This window comes from Myotis daubentonii, chromosome X (genome assembly GCF_963259705.1).
Source record: "Myotis daubentonii chromosome X, mMyoDau2.1, whole genome shotgun sequence".
Taxonomy (NCBI): Eukaryota; Metazoa; Chordata; class Mammalia; order Chiroptera; family Vespertilionidae; genus Myotis; species Myotis daubentonii.
In genome coordinates, this window is record NC_081861.1 from 126,863,983 (window position 1) to 126,881,601 (window position 17,619).

Genomic DNA, 17,619 nt, shown 5'->3' on the forward strand with positions numbered 1-17,619 from the left:
TGATAACCCAAATGCTTAAAGGGGGCAAGCAAATCCTATATAATAAAAGCCCAGCGACTGAACGACAGAACGACCAGAATGACTGGTTGACCAGTCGCTATGACTTGCACTGACCACCAGGGAGCAGACACTCAATGCAGGAGCTGCCCCTGGTGGTCAGTGTGCTGCCACAGTGTAAGCGCCGCTCACTGACCAGGATGAATGGCTGCTCCTGCTGCTAACCCCAGCCGATGGCAGGAACCCAGGCTGCGATCATCGCCTCCTTGCCCCAGGTTCCTCCTCCTCATTCCCTGCCACCTCTGGACTCGCAGAGATGACCCTGGAGGCTAGGAGGTGGGTTTGTGGCCGCCGCAGGACTGAGGCCTACTCTACCGCCTCTCAGTGCTATATTTGTCCCTGGGCCCGGCCCGACCAGGTCCCCTGGAGAGGCGAGTGCTCCGGCTCCATGGAAGATGCCGGACCAGGGAGCAGCCGCTCAGAGGGCAGGTCCACATCTGCTTGGCTGACCTGGATGAGAGGTGCTCCCACAGCGGGCTGATCCCCACAGGCTAGCCCCCACCAGTGCACCAATCCCAGGCACCAGGCCTCTAGTATCAAATAAATTAAGTGGATAGTATGTGGAAAAAATAGGAAGTCATGGGGACTGTAATGAATTAGAAAATATATATACTATTCTAAGGGGTTAGCAGCCAGGCCACTCAACTTGGGGCCCAGTCTTGATAGTTCCTCCATTTTATTCCAAAAGGAATCAGAAATCTGGACCTTCATGTGAACCCTCTTGAATTTTAAATATTAGCAGCCAGTTAAAATTTTTATAAATATATTGCAAGCCAAACCAAATACATGTGCCAAGGCTGGATTTGGCCTCTAGTCTACCACCGATTTTCAACCTGTGGGTAATGGCTGATTCTTATGGTGATTTTTCCAACCAAAACATGAATCCATGGTTGTGGCTATTCTGACAAGATTAAGTATCTCCTGACATGCAGGGTTTTCCACTAAAAAGTTAAATATTTTGTTACCAGATGAGAAGTAAACTTGATATTTTTGTTTATTAACTTTTAAAAAGTTGTGTGTCTAAAATATCTTATTTTAGAATCTTTTCTACTGGATCATATTAAAGAACAAGTTGCTGAACCAATTTCTGGAACTCAATTCTTAACCTATAAAGTGGAGACGCCATAGAAAACTTTCACATTAAGGTACTTCTATTAATCATGAGAAGCCAATCCAATTCTGCTTTGGAAAGAACATTCAAGACTGCAACGGGAGGTCCTAGACTAGAGGCATTTATGGGTTCAATTTAACTTGAGTTAAAGATTAGAGTTATTCCATATATCTCCCCAGTCTGGGAGACAATTAGGAAATTTAAGACCAGATTAGTTTCATAATTTCACTATAGGGAGAACCTGCATATTCTGAATGTACCCTAAGATGGGGCTTAAGATAGTCTTAGACATCTCCTAGTTAGACCAGAGGCGATTTTGGAATATGGTTGGAGAGAAACTTTTTCAATCTGTAGTTCACAGTTCCTACTACTACTTTCTATATCACTAAAAGGAACTGAACAATTTTCTTACCCTAGCTCATTAAACACATAAATGTAGTTAGAGCTCCAACACAGGGAGAAGCAAACCTATTTATTCTTAGTTCTACAGCATCACCTAGTAATAAGTAGTTTAAAATTATTTATAACACACATATTCTCTTCAATTTAGGATAGCAAAGAAATCTTAGATTATTACTTGATGTTCATAATGGAAAAACAGACACCTTCCCCCGCCCCCCAAACATTACAGCAGATTTGGGCCTAAAAACAATCTGGGTATTTAAAATATGTGGAAAAGATCCCTGCAGTTTTCCTTTAATTATCTTAAAGATATGTAAGAGAATAATATTCCTGTTGCCAGGCAGTTATGGGCATACACCCTCACTTCTTCTGAACAGGAATATAAGTTATTCAAGGGGAATGTCTGAGTCTGGGCTCACAGCTTCATTTTAGGAAGCAGTTGCCTTCAGTATTCAGTATCATTCTCCTTAAAATGCAGTTAAAATGCTGGACTTGCTGAGTATAGTCTTTCTTACTCAAGATAGTGCTTTTAGAAAATAAAAAAGAAATTTTGCTTCATGCATATATGATATAGAATGTCCTCCCAAACTAAAGAGAGGAAAATAGCCCCCGCCCCAAAAGAGCCAGAATAGTTCTTGTCTGTAACTTTAGTTCCATTCAACTCACTAAGTGGCATATGAACATCCAGCACTATTAAAAGCAAAAAACTTAAATGTGAAAGGAGGGAAAGTTTTTGTTTTCTGTTCCGACTGCAAATAAACCAGAGATCTATTACAGGTGCAAAGAACTCTAAGCCCTCACCCACTGTCCTTTTTTGGGCCTCCAGGCAAGGCCATTCAGTCTCCAAGGAGTGTCTGGAATAAACTCCTTAGGCTTACCTCATGCATCAAGGGCAGAGGTAAAATTAACCAGCCTTGGCTCTGTTGGTGACATTCATAGTTCAGCAGGTTAATGTTTAAAAATAAAAAAGAAAGGATTAACAGGAAAAAAAAAAGGTCTCAAAAATTTAATAAAATATACAGTCATTTCAGGCAGATTAACCACATTTTTTTAATCTGTAAAAAAAGCCGTTAGTATTTTAAGGAGAATATCTAGTCTACTTAATATCTTAGGGAATATCTTCATAATTTTAATAATATACCAGGGAAAGTCAGGATATGAAATAAGGTGACAGAAATGATTGGTTGGGACAACTTATGAGCACTCAGAGTCACATCTTTCCAAGGTGCCTTTATCATTTTGAAAGTAATATAAATTCCTAGAATTTTAATTATGTATACTGAATTCCATTCTAAATTGAACATGAGTCACTTTTAGATTATTGGCTACTACGTATTAGCATATTTGGTTCTAGCACTCCCCTGCATTCATAATAAAAGATAACAAAGGTGTCAAGATACATGTAAAATACTATCAATCTATAGCTTTCTTAAATATCCACAGTCCGGGTGCTCAAGTCTGCCATTAGAATTAATCTAGGGAAGCGGGCTGGAAGAGGTTAATGGGGGTAAAAGGAAGACCTATGTCGTATTTTCAACAATAAAGATTTTTTAAAATTTAGTATATACTTTAAATTACACTTACAGCCCTAACCCATTTGGCTCAGTGGATAGAGTGTCAGCCTGCAGACTGAAGGGTCCCAGGTTAGATTCCGGTCAAGGGCATGTGCCTTGGTTGCGGGCACATCCCCAGTTGGGGGTGTGCAGGAGGCAGCTGATAGATGTTTCTCTCTCGTCGATGTTTCTGGCTATCTATCCCTCTCCCTTCCTCTCTGTGACAAATCAATAAAATATATTTAAAAAAAATAAATTACACTTACAGTTATTAAGATTCCTGTATACTGGCTATATATATATATATATATATATATATATATATATATATATATATATATATACTCAATTTAAAAATGGTTAAAAAGAGGTACAAGTTTATCAGATATAATCATAATGTAAAATCAATATGCATAGTGTACTGCAGCAACTCCTAAGGAGATGAAATTGATATTGAAGAATTATTTTGGGACTGATTTTTTTTATTAGTATGGAAGAGTAATGCCTGCCTTACTCTTAGGTTTTTAAAGAAATACTTCAAGAATATAGCATATGACTCATAATAGTGAAATATTCTAAAATTTAATAAGGAAAGAGTTTCAGAGTATCTCAAGGAAAATTTTCATTTACATTCTGACAGGAAAAGGAAAAAACCTCAAACATCTGGAATACAGATATCCTAAATAACAAAATTCTATTGGAGAGAACTTTATTTGTCCACTGTGTCATTTTGGCTCTTGTAATTCAATGTAGAGTATACCAAATTTAGAAAAATTGGAGGAAAATGATAAAGTACTTCAGAAGTAAGAAATAATGGATTATTTTTCTTAGAGGAGAACACATTGTGGGTTACATACCAACCTTCTGTCAACTAAAAATTTGGGAAGATGGTAAGTGGCTCTTGAGAACAGGAAAAATTGACAAATATTTCAACCTTAAAGAATCAGGTTAGCCTACTGAACAATCAACATAACCACGAGGGAGACAAGCAGACACTGTTTGCCTCTACAGGATGCGACAGGAAGTAATGAGTGCTACCTAGGAGTATTTTTGCCCCCCACCCCCATGGATCCTGATTATAATCAAGCCTCTAAAGGAAATACGGGGGACATCTGGATATATTAATGACATCATGAGGATAAGATATAAACAGATAAATTCAGAATATGGGAAATTCAACAAAACAAATGACTCCACTTTCTTCAACAAATATTTAAAAAAAAAAAAAAAGCCAGGAAGAATTGTTACAACTTAAAAGACATACCATCCAACTGAAACAAACCAACTATAAAAAAAATGGTTATGGAAAAATACCTAACAGGGAAAACCAACTAGATATTAGGAATTATTGTTAATTTTGTTAGGTGTGCTACTAATACTCTGGTCATGTTTAAAAAGTCACCATCTGTTAAAACATGATAAAGCTTATGGATGAAATGATAGGACGGCTAGGTTGTACTTTAAATATTCCCCACAAAAGTAAGGTGATTGAATAAAGAAAACTGACAAAATGTTGATAATTACTGAAGCTCAAAGAAGGATGCATGAGTTACTTTATACTACTCTCTTGATTTTTATGAATGCTTGAAAAAATTTTACAATAAGAAGTTATTTAAAATGGGTTATACATGCAAAATTATATTAAAACTTTAAAAATCAGTTTTTACTGCTTTGCCATTGTTGCACACAGCACTTTAGTAAAGTTATTCTTGATTATTAATCACCAGAGGCCAAGTGCATAAAATTCGTGCACTGGGGGAGGGGGGGGGCAGGAGGTGTCCCTCAGCTTGGCCTGCACCCTCTCCAACCTGGGACCCCTCAGGGTATGTCTGACTGCCTGCGGGATCAGGCCTAAACTGGCAGTCGGACATCCCTCTCACAATCTGGTACTGCTGGCTCCCAACTGCTCACCTGCCTGCCTGCCTGATTGCCCCTAACCTCTTCTGCCTGCCAGCCTGATCACCCTCTAACCCAGCCGTGGGCAAACTACGGCCCACGGGCCGGATCTGGCCCGTTTGAAATGAATAAAACTAAAAAAAAAAAAAAGACTGTACTCTTTTATGTAATGATGGCCCTCGAGTCAAAAAGTTTGCCCACCCCTGCTCTAACCGCCCCTGTGCCAGCCTGATTAATGCCTAACTGCTCCCCTGCCGGCTCTATTGCCCCCAACTGCCCTCCCCTGCTGGCCTGACGGAGCCTGTGATCCGAAGGCCTGGGCAAGGGCGGAGCCAGCGATCAGAGGGAGATGGAGGGGCCCCTGCCCAGGCCCTGAGGCTGTAGGCCTGGGCAGGGGCAGAGCTGGTGATCGGAGGGAGCCTTGGCCAGAGGCTTTAGGCCTGGGCAGGGGCCGAGCTGGTGATTGGTGTGAACTACAGAGGAAACACCTTTTCTGACTGCTCATTGGCTAAGCTCCCTGTATGCCACTGGTAATATTCTTAGTAACTTGGGTAATAAGAATCCAAATAGGTGATCTAGGGTTTTTCCACCACACTCCTGGAGAAAAAAATGAAGGTCCACTGCTGGAGGGCTAAGAAATGTCATATCCTGCCCTAGCTGGTTTGGCTCAGGGTCTGGGTTCAATTTTGACCAAGGGCATGTACCTAGGTTGCAGGCTCCTCCCTGGCCGGGGCCCAGGTCAGGGCCCATGCAGGAGGCAACCAATCAAAGTGTTCCTCTCACTTTGATGTTTCTGTCTTTCCCTTTCTCTTCTACATTCTCTAAAAATCAATGGAAACATATCCTCAGGTGAGGATAAAAAAAAATAATAAAGAAATGTCATATCCTATGAAAGACACATCTTAAAAATGCCCAAAGAAAGTTGTCATTTTTTCATGGTGAAGGGACTGGAGTCCGTGTTGATGAAAACACCTTGGTGGCTGCGGTGACTGGCAGTGGCTGCAGCAGCGGGGTGATGGGCCTGGTGCCTTCCCCTGATCAGCCCGGTCACCTCCCACAAAGGGAGGCCAGACTGCGGCTTAGGCTCACTCACCAAGGGGAGCAGGGAGCGGGCCTAAGCCATCAGTAGGACATCCCCTGAGGGCTCCCAGTAAGTGAGAGGGGGCAGTCTGGGATGAGGGACCCCCTCCCCCAGTGCACAAATTTCGTGCACCAGGCCCCTAGTTTTATATAAAGAGTTGGGAGACTGATTTTTCAGAGCTGAAAGAACTCAAAATAAATTTGGCAGCTCCTGAGAAGAAACTTGCTTCACCCTGCCACCTGCTACGCGGAACAACAGATCTGACTTCAGGGGATATTTTCGGAAGCCAAGATTACTTCCTTTGGATGCCTGCCACATAAAATAACTCTACCCCAAATAGCTTTGGATATGCCATCGTCCATATAGTACAGGGATATTTAATTACTGGAATTTAGTTAATTGGTCATGGTTGAGCTGGAATGCTGACTGAACCCAAGCTTTTTCCTTTAAAGAGTTTATTTAGAAAGTATCATAGTATAAGCAAATTGATTGCAAAGAACATACATTTAGCTATCTTAAGGGAGCCTAGGCCTACTGTTGCTTATTTCTAAAAGTGATAGTAAAAATGGCATGAATTATAAGGATGCCAGCATTGATGGTAGGTAGCATGGCCTATTTTTTTTTGCTCTGACTCAGCCCTGCCTACTTCCTTCTTTGGTTTTTAGGTTAAGTTAATCCCTTTTTTTTTTGGTAGAGAAGTTTTATTTATCACATATGTTAATACTGTATTTATAGCCCTGGCTGATTTGGCTCAGTGGATAGAGCGTCAGCCTGTGGACTGAAAGGTGCGGGTTTGATTCCAGTCAAGGGCACAGGCAAGGGTTTCCGGCTTGATCCCCAGTGTGGGGTGTGCAGGAGACAGCCGATAAATAATTCTCTTTCGTCATTGATGTTTCTATCTCTCTCCCTCTCCATTCCTCTCTGAAATCAATAAGAAATATTTAAAAAAAATACTGTATTTACTGCAGAACAGTCACAGAAAAGAGCAGGCAGCAGGCAGGGATTAGCAATGGCAGGGTTAGGCTAGCATCTAGTACACAGTAGTTGTTTAGTAAGGACTTGTCACTGCTTCTCAAATGCCAACTCTTGGTACAGTAAACTGACTGACTTTTTATGTAGATGCCTGCCTATTTTGGATGTCACACTACACTTTGAACAATTAAGGATTTTATTCCATTTGTGTTATTGTTTTTGTGACTTGTCTATGAGTTCATAGAATAGTCAAAACAAGCCTTGACCACTTTTTGGTGTTTTTTTTTCCCCTCTCCCTAGTTATCTTTAGAGGTTAGGTGTAGGCCCCCTCCCCCCACAACAGAATAGTATTCTTATTCGAAGTTCCTAATACAATTCCAGCATGCAAGAGCAACGGGACATAGCTGGAAGCAGATAAAAGGTAGCCATCACCTAAGGGTAATATTTCTATGGCTGTTGCACCTAGCATCCTGCGACAGACCAGACCGGGTCCTCTTCGTTGCCCTCTCCATTAAGCCCATTAACAGGCAGGATCCTCATTTGCTTCACAATAGTGCTTTTACCAGATTCTCCTGCACCCAGCAGCAGACCTGCTTGTTCTGCGGTTGCTTCTAGATCTTTTTATTGGCCTTCTTCTTGATGCGTTGGTCCTTGGTCTTACTGTTTCTGAGAGCCCATGGCGGCGCGGGGTGGGGAAGGGGATACAGGGAGGTGGGGGAGGGGAGACGGGGCGGGGGTGGGACGGGAAGATAGGTGGGGTGGGGGGCTGAAGAGGGAAGACAGGCGGGGTGGGGGGCTGGGGGAGAAGGCATGGCAGGCCCGGCAGGGGCTCTGCTCTTTGGTAAAGATTAAGATTATGACAGAGGGCAAGATGGCGGCATAGGTTAACGCCGGAGTTTGCTGCTTTGAACAACTACTTCAAAAGTGAAACTAAAACACGGAACGGACATCACCCAGAACCCCAGGAACGCTGGCTGAGTGGAAGTCCTACAACTAGGAGGAAAGAGAAACGCATACAGACACTCAGAGGAGGCGCAGTGCTGAAGTCAAATTCTGAGGTGCGGAGTGCGCGGTTGTTGTTTTCAATCGGGAGGGAGTCGCAGACTCTGAGCTCCAGATCCGGGCGAGTCTTTAGGGACCCAGACTCAAACGGGAGAAGCGGGACTGTCTGGCTTCCGTCAGAGCGAGTGCAGCTTTCTCTCCGAGCTTTGCAGCAGGGTGCTGGGACTCAGAGAGGCAGAGCCCCTGGGGACAGGACTGAGAGCCGCCATAACTGCTCTCTCTGGCCCACCCTGTTGATCCTGTGCGACCCGCCCCGCCCAAGCCCTGCACAGAGGCATTTGCCCGATAGCCTCAGGCAAAGGCTAGATTAGCACCTCCCTAGAGGACAGAAGTTCTCTCACCGCTGACACAGCTGATTCTCATAGCCACTTGGCCTGGAGGTCAAACCCTCCCTGGAATTAGCTACAACAATCAAGATTTATCTATAAGACTGCGAACAAAGACCACTAGGGGGTGCACCAAGGAAGCATAACAAAATGCGGAGACAAAGAAACAGGAAAAAATTGTCAATGGAAGATATAGAGTTCAGAACCACACTTTTAAGGTCTCTCAAGAACTGTTTAGAAGCCACCGATAAACTTAATGAGATCTACACGAAAACTAATAAGACCCTCGATCTTATATTGGGGAACCAACTAGAAATTAAGCACACACGGACTGAAATAACGAATATTATACAGACGCCCGACAGCAGACCAGAGGAGCGCAAGAATCAAGTCAATGATTTGAAATGCGAGGAAGCAAAAAACATCCAACTGGAAAAGCAAAATGAAAAAAGAATCCAAAAATGCGAGGATAGTGTAAGGAGCCTCTGGGACAGCTTCAAGCGTACCAACATCAGAATTATAGGGGTGCCAGAAGATGAGAGAGAGCAAGATATTGAAAACCTATTTGAAGAAATAATGACAGAAAACTTCCCCCACCTGGTGAAAGAAATGGACTTACAGGTCCAAGAAGCGCGGAGAACCCCAAACAAAAGGAATCCAAAGAGGACCACACCAAGACACATCATAATTAAAATGCCAAGAGCAAAAGATAAAGAGAGAATCTTAAAAGCAGCAAGAGAAAGAAACTCAGTTACCTACAAGGGAATACCCATACGACTGTCAGCTGATTTCTCAACAGAAACTTTGCAGGCCAGAAGGGAGTGGCAAGAAATATTCAAAGTGATGAATAGCAAGAACCTACAACCAAGATTACTTTATCCAGCAAAGCTATCATTCAGAATTGAAGGTCAGATAAAGAGCTTCACAGATAAGGAAAAGCTAAAGGAGTTCATCACCACCAAACCAGGATTATATGAAATGCTGAAAGGTATCCTTTAAGAAGAGGAAGAGGAAGAAAAAGGTAAAGATACAAATTATGAACAACAAATATGCATCTATCAACAAGTGAATCTAAGAATCAAGTGAATAAATAATCTGATGAACAGAATGAACTGTTGATTATAATAGAATCAGGGACATAGAAAGGGAATGGACTGACTATTCTTGGGGGGGAAAGGGGTGTGGGAGATGTGGGAAGAGACTGGACAAAAATCGTGCACCTATGGATGAGGACAGTGGGTGGGGAGTGAGGGCGGAGGGTGGGGCGGGAACTGGGAGGAGGGGAGTTATGGGGGGGAAAAAAAGAGGAACAAATGTAATAATCTGAACAATAAAGATTTAATTAAAAATTAAAAAAAAAAAGATTATGACAGAGGGGGAGAGGGAAGGGGAGGGGGAGGGGAAAGTCGGACTGAGGACGACTGCGACACTGACTGGCGGACTGAGACTGTGACGCGGACTGCAAGCAGCACAGGAAGGGTAGTATCGTGTTGGTGGGATGGAGGGGAATGAGCCGCTCCCTGGAGCAGAAGCCAAAGGGACTGATGGCTGGTCCGGGGCTGATGGCTGGTCCGGGCCCAGGCAGAGCATAGCAGCAGCGCTGCTGCTCTAATCCCACTCTTCATACAGCAGCAGAGGGTCAGCCTCCGGAAGGCAAATGATTCACAGTGAGCCTCTAAAAGGACTACCTAGGAGCAGAACTGAAACTGCTTCCAGTTAGGGCCCTGTAGTGGGGCTGCAATGTTCCCCTGGTCCCCGATACCAGGACCTGGAAAAGCTTCTCTAGTCCTCTTGCCCCAGAAACTTTCTATGAGTTAACAGGATAGTTAAGACAAGCCTTGTGGAACTTTCTATGCCCACGTTTTCCATGGGAGACATCAAATCTTAAACATGGACTGAAACATGGATTTTAAATTTTAAAAATCTTTTTTTAAAAAATATATTTTATTGATTTTACAGAGAGAAAGGGAGAGGGATAGAGAGTTAGAAACATCAATTGCAACCAAGGCACAGGCCCTTGAACGGAATTGAACCCTGGACCTTTCAGCCCACAGGCCGATGCTCTATCCACTGAGCCAAACTGGTGATGGCAATCGTAAAAATCTTTACATGGACCTTGACTTCGTGTTAACCTAACCAATGAAATCTTTCACTCATGAGAAATAAAGAGGTATCCCTCGAACAGTATTTGACAAATATCGACACACATAAGATTATGGAATCAGCGTTATCTTACGCAGGCATGCGGCAAAAGTACCATTGCTTCCATCATGGCAAACCTCTCCTGATGAGCAGTATTAACAGAAACAAAATCTAGGAGTGGCTGTGAAAATATCTTCCAGAGGCATGGGGTTTCAGTGTTTTTTAAATCTGCCCCAAGCCACAGACTAACCACATTATTAATAAGTCAATGGGACCTTCAGATCAGAGGAATATCAATACTGTCACATGGCTACCTTTCCAGACTTGTAAGCCGTTCAAAAACTGCTTTGGATGATGCTTTCACCAATATCACTCAGGAGGCAAAAATAGTCCAGCAATTGGATTTTCTTCAACTCTATTTTGGACTCAAAGGCAACCATTTCAATTTCATCAAGAGAAGGTTAAAGGGGATGATAGATTGCCACTGAAAATAGTTTTCAAAGTGATCATGAGTTACATGTTTAAAGAAACTTAATAAAGAATCTATAGAGTGTGTTGGCTTAAAAAAAAAAAAAGAGAAGATACCACAAGTTTAGTACATTCACCTTGAAACTCAGCAACATCAGCATGATTTAACTCTTCCCTAGGTGGCCAGGCATGATAGGTGACTCACACCTGCATTTTTGAAGTTCACCTTTTGCCCACTGCAGAACAAAGTGCCACGATCATACTCACCATTATACTCACTGACTTTGTATTTCTAATACTCATAACTATAAACCTACATTTGCCTACTTCTGTACTCTGTCCATCAGTACAGTCTACTTTAGTGATCTTGACCTCTACCAAACTAGGGAATTCTTTTTTAAAAAAATATATTTTATTGATTTTAGAGAGGAAGGGAGAGGAGAGAGAGAGAGAAACATCAATGATGGAGAGAATCATTGATTGGCTGCCTCCTGCATGCCCCCTACTGGGGATCGAGCCTGCAACCCAGGCATCTGCCCTTGGTCGGAATAGAATCTGTGACCCTTCAGTCCGCAGGCCAACTCTCTATCCATTGAGCCAAACCAACTAGGGCAGGGAATTCCTTTTTTTTAAAATTAGATTTTATTGATTTTTTACAGAGGAAGGGAGAGGGATAGAGAGCTAGAAACATCGATGAGAAACATTGATCAGCCGCCTCCTGCACACCTCCCACTGGGCATGTGCCCGCAACCCAGGTACATGCCCTTGACTGGAACCGATCCCGGGACACCTCAGTCCACAGGCCAACGCTCTATCTACTGAGCCAAACTGGTTAGGGCAGGGAATTCCTTTTTAGAGTTCTTCCAAAGTAGGAGTCAGATTCTTACAATGACCATACCATGGAACATAAAACTCACTGAAAGTTATTCTTTCTGCAATGGTGCCATCTAAGTTATTTTCTGTGAGTGCAACACTATGCCCTTGTCGGCCTTGGGCTGGGCAGCCAGCACCCAGACCTCTGAGGGCTGGACGGTCTCTGGGGCACCCCCATCTATACTCTGGAGTTTCAATTCCAGATACTCTTTCAGTGAGTCCAGATACTGCTTTCCCTCATACTGCTCAATTTTTTAGTGCTGCCGCCACGCCTGGCTCCTGGGCCCTGGTGCCCTGGTGCCTGCCACTGCCATGGCCAAACAGCAGCAGGGTAGCTGGGCCCAGTGGCCTGGGCAGAACTGGGAGAAGGTTCATGGGCATTTGGTGGGGCTGGCACATTCTCACATGGCAGCGGGTCCCCTCAGTGGCACCCACTCACCACCGCGCAGAGCACACAAGTTTTTTTTTTTTATATACAGAAAGAATTAGATTCTAGACTCCTGAAACTCAAATCTACACTAATAAAAGAGAAAAATGGTAATTGGTGTATGACGCTACCCTTTTCATTGGCTAATCAGGGCTATATGCAAATTAACTGCCAACTAAGATTGGCAGTTAACTGCCAACAAGATGGCGGTTAATTTGCATATGTAGGCACAATGCAGGGAGGCGAAAGGGAAAGCAGGAAGAAGCCCCCTGCCACTGACAGTGATCGGAAACCCAGGGGGGACCTAAGAGCTGGGGGGCAGGGCAAAGGCGGCCCCGGGGCCGCCTTTGCCCTGCCCCCCAGCCATGATCGGAGAATCAGGCGCCTTTTCTGCCCTGGCCAGTGATAGCAGGAAGTAGGGGTGGAGCCAGCGATGGGAGCTGGGCACGGTCGAAGCTGGCAGTCCCGGGAGCTAGGGGTCCCTTGCCTGGGCCTAAAGTGAAGCCCACGATTGCGGGGCCGCTGCAGCTGCGGGTCCCCGCTGCCTGGGCCGGACGCCTCAGCCAGAGGCCTCAGGCTTGGTCAAGGGGCCGAGCCAGTGATTGGTGATCGGAGGGTGATGAGGGTCAACTCCTCTGGCCAAGCCATCAGGCCTGGGCGGGGGCTGAGCTGGGGATTGGGGGGATATGATGGTCCCCTTGCCCAGGCCTGAAGCCTGGGTCAGAGGCGTCAGGCCTGGGCAAGGGGCCGATCCTGTGATTGGAGGGTGATGGGGGTCAACGCCTGAGGGCTCCCAGTATGTGAGAGGGGGCAGGCTGGGCTGAGGGACACTCCCCCCCCCACACACCCAGTGCATGAGTTTCGTGCACCGGGCCCCTAGTATGATGTTATAAAATTAGAGGTTCAATAACAATATTTATAATAAAAGAAACATACGTATTAGTATCCAATTCACCAAGAATGTTTACTAGTTTGGGCCTATTATTACTTTTCTGATTTGTTTCAAACAAATTAGAAAAAAATAAATTTATAGACATAATCTAAGATTTGTGAGTGGCAAGTACTACTGCTTGAAGCATTATCTTATACAGAGAGAAATATACACACCTCTAACAGGGAAGCTTAACTGCTGCAATGTTGCCGCACTTATGCAGTAACCAATCTGGGGTTCATAGGCGATGGTATCTAGACATTCATTCCAATCTTGTACATTAGTAACAGGACAATCCTGTAGATGGGTAACAAGGTCTCCCACAAAAAGACCTCTGGGTCCAACTGCAGGTGAGTCCTTGGGAAAAAGGCAAAAACAAATCAGAGAATGTGTGAAAACAAGCTATGACTAATCTGAGCAAATAATCGTTAAAGACACTGAATTGAGCCCTAACCGGTTTGGTTCAGTGGATTGAGCATCGGCCTGTGGACTCAAGGGTCCCAGGTTCGATTCCAGTCAAGGGCATGTACCTGGGTTGCTGGCACATCCCCAGTGGGGAGTGTGCAGGAGGCAGCTGATCGATGTTTCTCTCTCATCAATGTTTCTAACTCTCTGTCCCTTTCCCTTCCTCTCTGTAGAAAATCAATAAAATATATTAAAAAAATAAATTAAAAAAGACACTGAATTCAATAAGTAGACTATTTGAATAATATATAAAACAATCCAGCTTTGAATCCAAGATGGAAAACACTACAAAATTAAAACAAAACCCAGCCCTGAACGGTTTGGCTCAGTGGATAGAGCGTCGGCCTGCGGACTCAAGGGTCCCAGGTTCGATTCCGGTCAAGGGCATGTACCGCGGTTGCGGGCGCATCCCCAGTGGGGAGTGTGCAGGAGGCAGCTGATGGATGTTTCTCTCTCATCCATGTTTCTAGCTCTCTGTCCCTCTTCCTTCCTCTCTGTGGAAAATCAATAAAATATATTTTAAAAAAACCCCAACAATTATAGTTACTTTTCCTACTTCTACAAGATTTTGGAGTTTTTGCAACTGAAAAAACAAAATCCCACTTGCCAACTGTTAAGATTAAACTAATAGTTTTTGGGTAAACTGCTAATTATTTTTTGGTGTGAAAGTAGTCATCAGAATGCCTTCATTTTCCTATGTCTTCCGTGGATAAAATTGTAAAAGTCCTTATTTAGACACAGTCCCAAATATGCAGATGATACTGTCAGCACAATGCATATGTGAGCCAGTTACTCAGGAAGGCAATTTTCTTCTTCCCTAAGTCTGAATAGAAGACTTGATGCTATCTCGGTAGTTATTAAATAAGGGAGTAAAATACAGAATTGAAGACCTAAGCTCCCATGAATTGTTCTGGCTAGCTAGCTAGCCTAGGTTTCAAATGTGAAGAGACCTTTTACTAAAAAGCAGAATTATAAAAATAAACAGTAAAAGTAAATGACGCATTTTATCAACAAATTACAGGTAGAAAATCTTTATACTATTTTTGTAACTCAGAACAGAAACAATTTTTAGTATTTTTAAAAAGACAATGTATTCCACAAACTGTTCAATTTGAAAGGATTGGCAATAATTTCTCCAGGAGAAACGGACCATTCTGTCTAGGAAGAGAACTTTTGTTTTAGAGAGAAAATGGAAGGGAGGGGGAGAGACAGAGAGAAACATGGGTGTTAGAGAGAAACAGCGACTGGTTGCCTCCTGCATAAGCCCGGACCGGGGCTGGGGATCAAGCCTGCAACCAAGGTGTGTGCCCTCGACCGGAATTGAATAGGGAACCCTTCAGTCCGCAGGCCGACGCTCTATCCACTGAGCCAAACCATCTAGAGCTATGAGGAGAACTTGATTAAAAAGAACCTGACACAAAATGCTAAGTGTTACATCACAAAATCTGGTAAAAAAAAAAAAAAAAAAGCCCAAGTAATCCATTATTTACCTCAGCAACTTCAGTGATAAGCACCCCCACTCCAGTGTAGTAAAAGGGCAAGAGGATCACAGGGAGGAGGACAAGAGCCAAAATACCCAGGAGTGCAAGGACGAAATTATGCCAGATACCTGAAAAGAGAAAAAAAGGAATAAGCTGAACCAGGGGCAGAAGTGACATAGGTATTTGGACTTCATAACACCTGGGCTTACATAACCAGAAGAAGCTGTGAGGCACATAGATCTACTTATTAGTACAGTAGACGGATGTTCAGTTAGACATCTCTTCCATTTCATATATTAAAATGTAAAATAAGCATGTTAATACCACATTAAAAATACCACATGCTAATATGATTTAACACCAATAAAACCTACATCCTATTATATATACCTAATATACATATGTATATAACACAAATAGAATCTCTTCTATTTATTATAGCCTCTTTTTTCAGAAAATGTATGTATTATTAATGTAAACATACTTGTGATCTTTTTAAAAAATATGTTTTTATTGATTTCAGAGAGGGAGGGAGAGGCAGAGAGAGGGAGAGAAAGAAACATAAATGAGAAAGAACCACTAATCGGTTGCCTCCTGAATGCCCCACACTGGGGATTGAACCCACAACCCAGGCATGTGCCCTGACTGGGAATCGAGCTGTGACCTCCTAGTTCATAGGCCGACGCTCAACTACTGAGCCATGCTGGTGCGGGCTCATACTTGTGGTCTTTGAAAGGAATGTTAAAACTACCCACATAAAAGCTAAGATGGAATCAACATTCTTGCTGAACTGGGGTATGGAAATCCAAATGGTATTTGGAAAAAAAGAGATTGTTTTAAGAATAAAACTATTATAGAGAATGTTACTGGTGGGCCAAATAGAGGATGTACCTACCATCATGTCACAGACTATAACCACCTCCATCATATATACAGAAATGGTTAGATGAACTCAGTGGAATGCTGGAGTCTGTTTCTACCAGCTTGCCACAGACAACTATGCGCATCCCTTCCCAATTAGGAACTTCAGGTTGGCACCTTGAACTGGCCATGGTGGGACCACATATTTACGAGTCAGAAACCAGCAGAAGCTAAATATCAGAGCTCCCCACCCTCCCCTTCAGAGCCAGGTGCTAAACATACACTGGCACGCGGCTATATAACCCCTCCCTCCAAACTTATCCTTCACTTCTGCTAGTTTTTGTCATAGGCCAGGTCGGGGCACTCCTAGCACTCTGAGTAGCATGATTCTTAGTTGAGCAAGTCTGTCCTTAACATCACAGGATATTTAGCATGCCTGGCTCCATCCATTAAATACCGTTACTGCTCCCCTGTCAGACAACCAATGAATACCTCCTACCCCACACATTCCAAACATTCTCAGGAGGGTGATAGCATCAGCAGTAGAGAACCAATATTCTGTAATGATAGAAATGCAACCTAAAGACATTTCCCAGACTCTCAGGAAGCTGAGTATGGTTATATGACTGTTGTGCCCAAGAGGATGTGAGTGGAAATGATGGGAATATCCCTGTCCTACTGGCTGGAATGTAGCCATAGGAGGGAGCTAAACCTGAGTCCATAACATAGAAGCTGCATGTTGGGAACGGCAGAGCTAAGACAGAAAAGGCCCGAATCCCTCAAATCACAAAATTATATCAGCTTTGATTTACTTACATTTAGAATGTTTTATGAGAGTGTAAGCCTGTTACTTTTAGCTATTACAGCAGCCAGATACCTAGCTAATACATGTTCCATATACCTTATTCACACTGTAAGATGTCCCCTCTTTTTTGAGTATTATAAGCTAACAAGACAGAAAAGGCCTGAGTTGCCCAAATCATAGAATTATATCAGCGCTGAGCTACTTACATTTGGAATGTTTTATAAGAGTTTAAGCCTGCTATTTTTGGTTATTACAGCAGCCAGATATCTAGCTAATATGTTCCACACACCATATTCACATTGTAAGATGGACCCCGCTACCCCTATATGAGTGCTTTAAGTTGTTACATTCTAAAAATATCCAGAGCAAGTCTAGTCCAGGACACATGACAATATTTTCTGTTCTATACACAGTTCTTTTAAAAACACCAAAGGTATCAAATTACCTTTGCTTTTTCATTTATCAATTTTGGACTTTTCCCTTATCTGCACATTCATACCTATCCCATTTCTTATATCCACTACAGAGTAACCCATTTTTTTTAACATATTGACTTATAAGGTTCCCTACTAACTTTTTCATACAATGCTTCAACAGCTTTGCTCATATTGTTATGTACCTAATTAAATACGCATCTGTGAAGGTATGAAAAATTACAGATATGAAATTGTCGGGTCAAAAAATATGTGTATTAAAATAGACCTCC

The 17,619-nt window shown here is 43.0% G+C and overlaps 1 protein-coding gene across 1 annotated transcript in view; it reads right to left on the reverse strand.

Annotated features, from left to right (window-relative positions):
- Positions 1 to 17,619, reverse strand: part of MBTPS2 (membrane bound transcription factor peptidase, site 2) — a 59,877-nt gene that overhangs the window by 12,701 nt on the left and 29,557 nt on the right. Inside the window, exons 6-7 of the mRNA XM_059680264.1 lie at positions 15,257 to 15,375; positions 13,478 to 13,658 (exon numbers count right to left, since the gene is read on the reverse strand). Coding sequence (XP_059536247.1) covers positions 13,478 to 13,658; positions 15,257 to 15,375 — 300 coding nt within the window. The remainder of the gene's footprint in view (positions 1 to 13,477; positions 13,659 to 15,256; positions 15,376 to 17,619) is intronic.